The 13,083-nt window shown below is 40.4% G+C and overlaps 1 protein-coding gene across 8 annotated transcripts in view; it reads right to left on the reverse strand.

Moving 5' to 3' along the window:
- The window catches only part of LOC126295198 (uncharacterized), a 289,435-nt gene that overhangs the window by 79,381 nt on the left and 196,971 nt on the right, over positions 1 to 13,083 (reverse strand). For all 8 annotated transcript variants that reach the window (XR_007552409.1, XR_007552414.1, XR_007552413.1 and 5 more), the window contains 2 exons: positions 7,882 to 7,968; positions 553 to 636 (listed from right to left, as the gene is read on the reverse strand). Coding sequence is in view for 1 of the 8 variants with exons in the window: in XM_049987511.1 (XP_049843468.1) it covers positions 553 to 636; positions 7,882 to 7,968 (171 nt within the window). In the remaining 7 variants the exon portion in view is untranslated. The remainder of the gene's footprint in view (positions 1 to 552; positions 637 to 7,881; positions 7,969 to 13,083) is intronic.

Genomic DNA, 13,083 nt, shown 5'->3' on the forward strand with positions numbered 1-13,083 from the left:
CTGCTTCTTCAAGACAATATTCTACCTCATGCAGCACATGCTGGGAACTGTGGCAGAGTGGGCTGGGAATACCTACCTCATCCTCCTCACAGTCCTTTCCATACCCCCACCCCCCCAAATGAAGAGAGAAAGGAAAAGGTACAAAACTTGCTCCAAGATCAAAGTAAACAATTCCTTGCTGACAGGATAAGGATGAAGGAACGAAGAAAGATAGGGTTAAACATCCCACTGATAGCACAGCTATTAGCGATGGAGAGAAATTAAGAAAACTCTTACAGAGATGAGACAAATCTATAGGAATATGTGGTGAAGTAGACATAAAATTATACTGAGTTAATAGCTAATTGTCTATTCTGTTATTTAATAACCTTCATATCTCACTGAACACGAGAGAAGATGTGCCTGAAAACTCTTAGGAGAGAAACTTCACACAGTTCAAGTGTGTGTGTGTGTGTGTGTGTGTGTGTGTGTGTGTGTGTGTTTTGTACAATATATATATACAATATATGAAGTGCAGAGCATGGCAGAGTTCCCACATATGTACATACTTACTGATTCTTTCTTGGGTGTAAGTGGAACCAACACTGCTGTCACAGGCTTTGTATCATTCTGCACCACTTCATACTCTACAGGATTCTGCAACAAGAACAATTTATTTATTTATTGCATGGTTTTTTTGAGATAATAAGAAAAATGTGTGTTTGTGGGTGGGGGAGGGGTTGGTGAGGGGGAGTTGGAGTGACAGTGGTACACAAAGTACCCTCTGCTCACATCATAAGGTGGCTTGTTGGGTGTTGATGTAGATGTAATAACAAAATGTTTAGTATTATATGTACCAGGTGTCCACGTGAAATCTCCCAAATTGACAAATGAAATTTAAAAAATATAAGATATACATACTGCCAGTTTTCTGCCTCATGTAAATTAACTCAACAATTTTGTAGAAAAAGTTAGCGCACTTCCACGTAAGAACCTTTCATAATCCATCCAGCATGTCTGGGGTGACAGAGGCCATACAGTAAAGCTGCATGCCCTCGGGACAAATTACAGCTGTAGTTTTACCCTTGCTCTCAGCCATCTGCAGTACCAACACAGCAAGGCCATTTTGGTTAATGTTACAAGGCTAGATCAGTCAGTCACCCAGACTGTTACCCTGCAACTACTGAAAACGTTGCTGCCCCTCTTCAGGAACCACACATTTGTCTTGCCTCTCAACAGATACCCCTTTGTTGTGGTTGCACCTACAGTATGGCTACATGTATCGCTGAGGCACGCAAGCCTCCCCACCAACGGCAAGGTCCATGGTTAATAGAGGCCATTGCTTGCCTCACATGTATATGACTTTGGTTCTCTCCACAGAAGAATTATGCATAGAGGCCATTGCATCCATAATTCTTCTGCAGAGATAACCAAAGTCATGTACATGTGAGGCATACACTGTGTGTTTCACATAACCTGAAAGGATGAAAAACAGAGGTGTTACTGTGGACATTGTAGTACTCACTTGGTGCAAGTATTTCATCTAAGAAGTCAGGAAATTGTAAACTCAGCGCACAGTGATGCACCATCATGCTCGAAGATCACATTTGACTGAAGGGGAAGATACTGAGAGATAAACAATTGCTCAAGTATTTATAAATAAATGATACCTGTCATTGTTTCCCCAATGATGAAAAATGGTCAATCTATGCTGTCATTCAACAGCACACACCTTTTTGCTGTCTCTGATATAATCCCAAAAGCTTTCTCACATCTTGTAAGCTTTCTTTGTCAGCTAAATGGACATTTCCCTCCTGACACTTGGGGTTTTGCCCCATCTGGTCTAACATCTCAGTGACCAATCTGCAGCAAAGCTGCATGACAATGCTTACATAATTTTACTTTTGAAGTGTTCAAGAGAATTTGTTTATGCACTCACCCCAACTACTTTATCACATTCATGACACACAAATCCTATTTTGCAATAACACAAATGGTCTGACCTTACCTGACCAATTTTGAGGCCCTGTCAACCATACCTGGTAGGATCCTACACCTTGCAGCAGTACTCCAGAAGAAGATGGACAACTGTAATGTAGCCAGTCTCTTCAGTAGATCTGCTGAACCTTCTAACAATAAGTACTCTGCCAATAAAGCACAGTCTTCACTTCACCTTCCCCACAAAATTTTCTATAGAATTCATGATTTTTGTAACTGTAGGCCCTGGGAATTTTGTTGAATGTACAACTTTCAAATTTGTGTTATTTATTGTGTAACCAAAATGAAACTGAATATTTTAGTATTTTTATGGAGGATCAAATATGTTTTCATTGTTTAGGGACCATTACCACTTTTTTCAATATGCATGTATCTTATCTAAATAATCTTGCAATTCTTTTTACCTTCTGATGCAATAAATTGGATACTGCAGTACGACATGGTGCAGCCATTGATTGCGCTCAAGACACTTTTATATGTCTTGACCACAGTATTTATTCATTTATTATGCCTTATGCATTTCATCTTTTGCCATTTTCAAAGGCTACAATGGTACCAGCATGTCTAAATTATCTTCATCTCTTCATTGTAGTCAAAACGCTGACTGCAGGATGGGAATTTCCTGAAGTATGAGAATAGATTCAAATCACTGGGAGTAAGGTCAAGACTGTATGCTGTATGATCAAACAGCTCCCAGCTGAACTTCTGCAAAACAGTTGCTGTGCACCAAGCCATATGCGGGATGAGCATTGTCATGGAGCAGCACAACACCTGCAGTAAGCATTCCACACCTCTTGTTCTGCATGGCAGTTTCCACACTGTTACGCAGTAATGATCAACATCCACTGTTTCACCTCTGGACAGGAAGTCAATGAGCAGAATGTCCTTCCTGTCCCAGAACACCATGCACATCACTTTCTGCACTAACACAGTCAGTCTGTGTTGTTTTGGCCAGAGATCCACTGTAACACCAATGCATTGACTGTTGCTTGGTTTCCACGGTCAAGTGATAAATTCACGTGTCATTGTCCATGATGTCTTGTTGAGGAACTCATTGCCGTCATCATGGTACCACTGCAGAAATATCAGTGCTGCTCCAAAAGCATTACATTTTGTACTCAAGTGTCATGCTTTTTGGCACGCATCTGGAACACAATTTTTTGAACAGCAGGTGCTTTGTGACAATTGGATGCATTGAAGATCATGATATCTGAGGAAAATGGCTGCTGAGCTCCGTAATAGTCAAGCAATGGTTCTCCAGGATGTGCTGCTGCACCAGCTCAACCAGATGATCACCGACAAGGGATGGTCGCCCACTGAGCTCTTCATCATGGACACTTTGATGACCTTCGAAAAAAAGCCTACGCCAGTGATACACCATCTGTATTGTGATACACCTGACAGAGCTGATGACGAATTACAATGTGCATTATGTTTTGTGTATTAAGGAACTTTATCACTGACTGAACCCCACTGATGGCGATAGAATAAATAAGAGATGCCATTTCGGGGCACTCGTGCCATGGTACTGGCATCATGTGGGACCTGTCCATCTGGCAATTGATTGTCATAAATCTATCGCACATGCACAATTTTCCCAGCTAAATACATCTACTTTAAAGGATACAACATTGGGAAACTTACATTCTGGATGCGCCTCTTATGTTACAGTAGCTGGATTGCATGTATTACATATGGTGAAAGTGCATGGGATGCAATACACACAAGGTTTTGTTGTTGTGTGAGCTTTTACCAGGTGACTCCAATAACACATCATAGATCTAAATGTAAAGATATATAAGGGGTAGCCATAAACTTTTAATCATCACCTCAAAAAAACCTTGTTTGGAGATACATGCATGCAGCTCTTTGAGGTTGAATTTCCAAAAACACAAACACTTTATTTTTTATTTTTAAATGAGAAGTCAAGTACCAATTTTTATTGATGTAGCTTTAAAAAAGCTTTATGAGTTGTTTAACAATAACTTATTAAAAAAAAGGCTTTCACACACCAATTCACCTCCTTAGAGTGGAATTTGTATAGATGCTGAACAGGAAACCAAATACCAATTTTCATAGTTCCAGCTTCAAAACTGCCTTAATAGCTACTACACAACATAGATCTAAATGTAAAATACACTCCTGGAAATTGAAATAAGAACACCGTGAATTCATTGTCCCAGGAAGGGGAAACTTTATTGACACATTCCTGGGGTCAGATACATCACATCACAGAACCACAGGCACATAGACACAGGTAACAGAGCATGCACAATGTCGGCATTAGTACAGTGTATATCCACCTTTCGCAGCAATGCAGGATGCTATTCTCCCATGGAGACGATTGTAGAGATGCTGGATGTAGTCCTGTGGAACGGCTTGCCATGCCATTTCCACCTGGCGCCTCAGTTGGAGCAGAGTTCGTGCTGGACGTGCAGACCGCGTGAGACGATGCTTCATCCGGTCCCAAACATGCTCAATGGGGGACAGATCCGGAGATCTTGCTGGCAAGGGTAGTTGACTTACACCTTCTAGAGCACGTTGAGTGGCACGGGATACATGCGGACGTGCATTGTCCTGTTGGAACAGCAAGTTCCCTTGCCGGTCTAGGAATGGTAGAACGATGGGTTCGATGACGGTTTGGATGTACCGTGTACTATTCAGTGTCCCCTCGACTATCACCAGAGATGTACGGCCAGTGTAGGAGATCGTTCCCCACACCATGATGCCGGGTGTTGGCCCTGTGTGCCTCGGTCGTATGCAGTCCTGATTGTGGTGCTCACCTGCACGGCGCCAAACACGCATACAAGGCTAAAGCGACTCTCATCGCTGAAGACGACACGTCTCCATTCGTCCCTCCATTCACGCCTGTCGCGACACCACTGGAGGCGGGCTGCACCATGTTGGGGCATGAGTGGAAAACGGCCTAATGGTGTGTGGGACCATAGCACAGCTTCATGGAGACGGTTGCGAATGATCCTCGCTGATACCCCAGGAGCAACAGTGTCCCTAATTTGCTGGGAAGTAGCGGTACGGTCCCCTACGGCACTGCGTAGGATCCTACGGTCTTGGCGTGCATCCGTGTGTCGCTGCGGTCCAGTCCCAGGTCGACCACTGGCGACAACATCGATGTACTGTGGAGACCTCACGCCCCACGTGTTGAGCAATTCGGCGGTACGTCCACCCAGCCTCCCGCATGCCCACTATACGCCCTCGCTCAAAGTCCGTCAACTGCACATACGGTTCACGTCCACGCTGTCGCGGCATGCTACCAGTGTTAAAGACTGCGATGGAGCTCCATATGCCACGGCAAACTGGCTGACACTGACGGCGGCGGTGCACAAATGCTGCGCAGCTAGCGCCATTCGACGGCCAACACCGCTGTGCCGTGCGTGTGATCATTGCTTGTACAGCCCTCTCGCAGTGTCCGGAGCAAGTATGGTGGGTCTGACACACCGGTTTCAATGTGTTCTTTTTCCATTTCCAGGAGTGTATATATAAGGGGTAGCAATAACTTTTAATCATCACCTAAAAAAATTGAGTTACATAATTAGCTTTTGTTTGTTTGCAGATACATGTGCACAGCCCTGGTACATATTTAAATTCCCATGCCTTTAACATAGCATGCCACTAGGCAGGACAAGAAAATCATTTGGATCATCCTGCCACTGCTCTGCATTTCTGCTGCAACCAAAAACAAATTACTACATGATACATCACATAACAGTGGATTGCACCTTTTTTTATGTAGTGTATGGCCATTAACACAAACACAACAGTGGGAAGACAATTATTTTGCACTGAACACTAAGAAGAAGTATGCACTGACAATGCATATCAGATTTCATATCATGTTTCCCTAATTATCTTTCAGTAAAAATTTTATGAAATTATTAGCTTAGAATATGCCGCATCATTCAAATGGACTGTATGGTTAGTTGATTTTGGGGAAGGGACCAAACAGTGTGATCATCGGTCCCATCGGATTAAGGAAGCACGGGAAAGGAAGTTGGCCATTCCCTTTCAAACAAACCATCCTGGTATTCTCCAGAAGTTATTTAGGGAAATCATGGAAAACCCAAATCAGGATGGCTGGATGCAGGTTCGAACTGTCGTTCTCCCGAATGTGAGTCCAGTGTGCTAACCACTGCGTAACCTCATTCAGGAGACTTCATGGTCTGACTTTGTATGTTGTTACACCCATCGTTCATGTGTAAACCTATGTGCTGTGCAAAGAGTATATCTAGTCTACGGATACTAAGCTACAGGTACGGTATCAACATTTACAAAAGCAATACCTCATAGAAGATTTGCATTTTTTAAACTGAGTTTATATATTCTTACACACATTCTTCATGTACAAATCAGCCATCTGGAAACAGAATATGTGTCAAATAACACAGTCATCCACATTGTTAGATTGTCAAGGCATATATATTGTGTGCACTTCGCTGCTTCTCCTTTGAGGTACACCTATAAATTTCAAGTTATGTGTATCTCAGCAGAGTGAACCATAGACCCAGAAGTAGCAGGAACCAGCTTTGTCATGTGGCAAGGTACAATAGTGTTATAGTTAAAGTAGTGTGTGTTAGTGCCGGACAGGTGAAACTTTATTAACAAAATTAAACCATTATTCATCAGGACAATGCATCCCTTCTGCCATAATTTGCACACAAACAACTTGCTCATTTATCATTTGCTTTGCACAATTCATCAACTTTTACATCAGCCTTGCCATGTGACAAAACTGATTCCTGCTACTTCTGGGTCTATGGTTCACTCTGCTGAGATACACATAAGTTGATGTTTGTAGGTGGTAGTTAAAACTGTATGACTAGCCCTCATAGTAAGTGCACAGTAACATAATTCTTACCTGCAGTGTAGCTATTAAATGAATTGCACTGGTTGGTGGTTGCTACTGATGGTCCCCAACATAGGTAATGGAAAATGGTCAGTGACTAGAGAACACAGAAGAGAATGGCCAGAAAAGACCTGACAGTAAACACTGAGGCTCAATATCTTATTTTTTAAATGTTGTTGTTGTGGTCTTCAGTCCTGAGACTGGTTTGATGCATCTCTCCATGCTACTCTACCCTGTGCAAGCTTCTTCATCTCCCAGTACCTACTGCAACCTACATCCTTCTGAATCTGCTTAGTGTTTTCATCTCTTGGTCTCCCTCTACTAATTTTACCCTCCACACTGCCCTCCAATACTAAATTGGTGATCCCTTGATGCCTCAGACCATGTCCTACCAACTGATCCCTTCTTCTAGTCAAGTTGTGCCACAAACTCCTTTTCTCCCCAATTCTGTTCAGTACCTCTTCATTAGTATGTGATCTACCCATCTAATCTTCAGCATTCTCGTCCATATTTCACTTCCATACATGGCTAAACTCCACACAAATACTTTCAGAAATGCCTTCCTGACACTTAAATCTATACTCAATGTTAAGAAATTTCTCTTCTTCAGAAACGCTTTCCTTGCCATTGCCAGTCTAAATTTTATATTCTCTCTACTAAGACCATCATCAGTTATTTTGCTCCCCAAATAGCAAAACTCCTTTACTACTTTAAGTGTCTCATTTCCTAATCTAATTCCCTCCACATCACCCAACTTAATTTGGCTACATTCCATTATCCTCATTTTGCTTTTGTTGGTGTTTATCTTATATCCTCCTTTCAAGACACTGTCCATTCCGATCAACTGCTCTTACAAGTTCTTTGCTGTCTCTGACAGAATTACAATGCCAATTTTTAAAATAACACCAGGTAATCTAACTCTCTCTTCAACTAAATAGCATTGTATGAACAAAAGCAAAACCGAGAAGAAATTAAGTGCTACCTATGTTCAAATGCGCTCTGAAGAGAAATGGAGAGGGTGACTGCATTGCCAGTTCACTCACCAGATCCTTCTTGTGCACCAGCAGAGGCGGTGGGCAGCACTCCCTCTCTGCTTCCAGTATGGCATCTAGCAGAGCATCCACGGAATTCTGACAACAACAACAACAAAAAAGGAGGTATACTTTGATGACATTCAAAGATTGCAGACAGAAAATACAGCATTGCCACAATAGCCGAAAATTTGTAGTATATGGCATTGAACTTTTCAAAGATATACAAGGGGAAAAAAATCTGTCATCAGTCACAATTGTGGCTTTCATTAAAAAGCAAGATGAGTTTTAAAGCCTTGAAGGCCCAGCTTCAGATATGTAACACTATTATTTCCTCATTATTTGTACAAAGCATTCGCACTGGTCCAGTTACACAAATAGTTTCATTTGATGATGGAGTAATTGTGATTAACAAATGGTCAGTGCCCAGACATCAGTTTCCTAAATCAGCACACTGTCATTCTGAAAACGAAAACTCTAGCTGATCATCTTTTAAAATTCAAACATTCCCACACTTTGTCAAGTATCTTTTGCAGCATTTTAAAAGAACTGCTGGGTGCTGAATGCATAGCATATATCTGTGAGGTTACTGATACAATTCTCACTAGCATAATAATTATTACTTTTACTTATAAATTCTATAATAATTATCAAATGAAAATATTACCTGGAAATACCTGCTAATATTTTTTAGTAAAAACAACATTTTATTTTCAAGTATGTATCACATTGAAATGTGACAAAATTCAATGGAAAAAAAATACTTTTTTATTTCTACAGGCTGAACAATATTATTGATAAACATACGCTTTTCTTTTTTTTTTTTAAAAAAAAAAAAAGGGCATTTTAGATGCTTGTATCAAATTTTAGTTTCATGCAATCACAACTTTTTTATAAAAACTGGTATTTTTATTAGACTATTTACTCCCATTCAGCAGTGTCTGAGGTAAGGACTTATAGTTAGCACCTACTAAATTCTCTGCCTTAAGGTGATACTGTACTCCACTGTTTGCACTTTAAGAAACTGCTGAGAATCCATGCCATATACATTTTGCTGGCCACCAAGTGAGGCTTTCAAAACTCCAGCTTCCCTTGGTACAGGCTGAACTCACTCCTTCAGCCTCTATTGAAACAGCAAGTACAACAGAAACAATATGAGCCACTCACTTCAGCAGGGTTGCATCAAGACACAGCAGGTTTGTGTGCACTTGTTATCTCTAGGGACCTCTGCAAATTTAGCAAGAAGTGCCAGCTCATTGATGAACCTCAACTGTATGGTGAATGGTAGCTTACTTCAGCTCAGCATCTTTTGGTGAAAATACCACGTTTCTGGGACAGTGTAAACACAGATACCAGATGTCAGAATAATAAATAGAGCTTGGCATCGGGCACTCAATTTATGAACATTTTGCCGACCATGAAATCCAAGAAGCCGACAATCGATCACAGTTTGGTTGGAGTTTGGGCAGCGAGTACACATAATGACATAACTTGCACCACCTAAAGATGATGACTGGGATAGTCATCAACAGGTGGACTGAAAAAATTGGCTGTACACTTGGAAGCATACCATTAATAAGAAAAAGATTTGTGACATACGACCAACAATGATTATAAATGTCATGTAACTCACTTTGATTCAAGTTACAGAGGGAGACTGAACCATGTCCTCTATACTGTTAAACTGTATTCTTCACAGTAATAATTGTAGTTATTTAGTTACACAAAATGGTGCAATAAACAATCTAAATTCTTACTATATGTATTTAAGTCTGTAAAATAGCTTAAAATTCATGGTTAATTAATTCAAGTCCCTTAAGTCCTTTTTATCAAAACTGACTTTAATTAGCTATGGTTTTATTCAGAACCTTTCATGTGACTGAAGGCACCATAAATGTGTAAAAATTTATCAAACCCAAGCACATTTTTTGCAAAAAGGGCATTTCTGTGTTCTATTACTATTATTATGGGGGTGCATCTTTCACATTTCTCAATAATTCAGTTATTACTGGAATGTTTTCTATTAAAACTGGGCAAATATTTTCAGATACTGTAATCATTTCTCCTTCAAATATTATATTTATGAATGTTACTGTTACTGTGTTGACAGCAAACTCCAAAAGGGGAAATGTACTGCAAGACTGTTGCCAGTATACCCATTTGTTTAAAGAGCTGTCCACACGAGGATCTAGAGTTGACAGCACACACTCATTACTCTACATTAAGCTTCACTTTAGCACAAATGGGGGTGCACAATGCTGCAACTAAAATTTTTGGTAACTTACTCAGTGGTATAAAATATCTGACAGGGGGCAAAGTAATATTGGAAAACAAAGTGATAATATTTCTCCTTGATAACTCATTCTATTCCACAGAACGCGTTCTATTATTGTACAATTGCTGGTGGTGGGCATCAATTATTTACTCACATGTTGTTGTTGTCTTCAGTCCTGAGACTGGTTTGATGCAGCTCTCCATGCTACTCTATCCTGTGCAAGCTGCTTCATCTCCCAGTACCTACTGCAACCTACATCCTTCTGAATCTGCTTAGTGTACTCATCTCTCGGTCTCCCTCTACGATTTTTACCCTCCACGCTGTCCTCCAATGCTAAATTTGTGATCCCTTGATGCCTAAAAACATGTCCTACCAACCGATCCCTTCTTCTAGTCAAGTTGTGCCACAAACTTCTCTTCTCCCCAATCCTATTCAATACCTCCTCATTAGTTACGTGATCTATCCACCTTATCTTCAGTATTCTTCTGTAGCACCACATTTCGAAAGCTTCTATTCTCTTCTTGTCCAAACTAGTTATCGTCCATGTTTCACTTCCATACATGGCTACACTCCAAACAAATACTTTCAGCAATGACTTCCTGATACATAAATCTATATTCGATGTTAACAAATTTCTCTTCTTCAGAAACGCTTTCCTTGCCATTGCCAGTCTACATTTTATATCCTCTCTACTTCGACCATCATCAGTTATTTTACTTCCTAAATAGCAAAACTCCTTTACTACTTTAAGTGTCTCATTTCCTAATCTAATTCCCTCAGCATCACTCGATTTAATTTGACTACATTCCATTATCCTCGTTTTGCTTTTGTTAATGTTCATCTTATATCCTCCTTTCAAGACACTGTCAATTCCGTTCAACTGCTCTTCCAAGTCCTTTGCCGTCTCTGACAGAATTACAATATCATCGGCGAACCTCAAAGTTTTTACTTCGTTTCCATGAATTTTAATACCTACTCCAAATTTTTCTTTTGTTTCCTTTACTGCTTGCTCAATATACAGATTGAATAACATCGGGGAGAGGCTACAACCCTGTCTCACTCCTTTCCCAACCACTGCTTCCCTTTCATGCCCCTCAACTCTTATGACTGCCATCTGGTTTCTGTACAAATTATAAATAGCCTTTCGCTCCCTGTATTTTACCCCTGCCACCTTTAGAATTTGAAAAAGAGTATTCCAGTCAACATTGTCAAAAGCTTTCTCTAAGTCTACAAATGCTAGAAACGTAGGTTTGCCTTTTCTTAATCTTTCTTCTAAGATAAGTCGTAAGGTCAGTATTGCCTCACGTGTTCCAACATTTTGACGGAATCCAAACTGATCCTCCCTGAGGTATGCATCTACCAGTTTTTCCATTCGTCTGTAAAGAATTCACGTTAGTATTTTGCAGCCGTGGCTTATTAAACTGATAGTTTGGTAATTTTCACTAATTATCATTAGTGTCATGCAATATTTTGTGTAATGTAATTTCTTGTACAGACATCTTTTATTAACCTGACACGTTCCACATCATTACGAAGTGTCGTATTCATGATCTATGGAACAAGTATTAATCTAATCTAATCACATCTTTCAGCACCTGCTTTCTTTGGGATTGGAATTATTATATGCTTCTTGAAGTCTGAGGGTATTTCGCCTGTCTCATACATCTTGCTCACCAGCTGGTAGAGTTTTGTCAGGACTGGTTGTCCCAAGGCCGTCAGTAGTTCTAATGGAATGTTCTCTACTCGGGGGGCCTTGTTTCGACTCAGGTCTTTCAGTGCTCTGTCAAACTCTCCACGCAGTATCGTATCTCCCATTTCATCTACATACTCTTCCATTTCCATAATATTGTCCTCAAGTACATCGCCCTTGTATAAACCTTCTATATACTCCTTCCACCTTTCTGCCTTCCCTTCTTTGCTTAGAACTGGGCTGTCATCTGAACTCTTGATATTCATACACGTGGTTCTCTTCTCTCCAAAGATCTCTTTAATTTTCCTGTAGGCAGTATCTATCTTACCCCTAGTGAGATAAGCTTCTACATCCTTACATTTGTCCTCTAGCCATCCCTGTTTAGCCATTTTGCACTTCCTGTCGATCTCATTTTTGAGACGTTTGTATTCCTTTTTGCCTGCTTCATTTACTGAATTTTTATATTTTCTCCTTTCATCAATTAAATTCAATATTTCTTCTGTTACCCAAGGATTTCTGGCAGCCCTCGTCTTTGTACCTACTTTATCCTCTGCTGCCTTCACTACTACACACCCTCAGAGCTACCCATTCTTCTTCTACTGTATTTCTTTCCCCTATTCCTGTCAATTGTTCCCTTATGCTCTCCCTGAAACTCTGTACAACCTCTGGTTCTTTCAGTTTATCCAGGTCCCATCTCCTTAATTTCCCACATTTTTGCAGTTTCTTCAGTTTTAATCTACAGGTCATAACCAATAGATTGTGGTCAGAGTCCACATCTGCCCCTGGAAATGTCTTACAACTTAAAACCTGGTTCCTAAATCTCTGCCTTACCATTACATAATCTATCTGATACCTTTTAGTATCTCCAGGGTTCTTCCACGTATACAACCTTCTTTCATGATTCTTAAACCAAGTGTTGGCTATGATTAATTTGTGCTCTGTGCAAAATTCTACTAGGCGGCTTCCTCTAATTCTACTAGGCGGCTTCCTCTTTCATTTCTTAGCCCCAATCCATATTCACCTATTATGTTTCCTTCTCTCCCTTTTCCTACACTCGAATTCCAGTCACCCATTACTATTAAATTTTCGTCTCCCTTCACTATCTGAATAATTTATTTTATTTCATCATACATTTCTGCAATTTCTTCATCATCTGCAGAGCTAGTTGGCATATAAACTTGTACTACTGTAGTTGGTGTGGGCTTCGTGTCTAACTTGGCCACAATAATACGTTCACTATGCTGTTGGT

This window comes from Schistocerca gregaria, chromosome 11, assembly GCF_023897955.1.
Source record: "Schistocerca gregaria isolate iqSchGreg1 chromosome 11, iqSchGreg1.2, whole genome shotgun sequence".
NCBI lineage: Eukaryota > Metazoa > Arthropoda > Insecta > Orthoptera > Acrididae > Schistocerca > Schistocerca gregaria.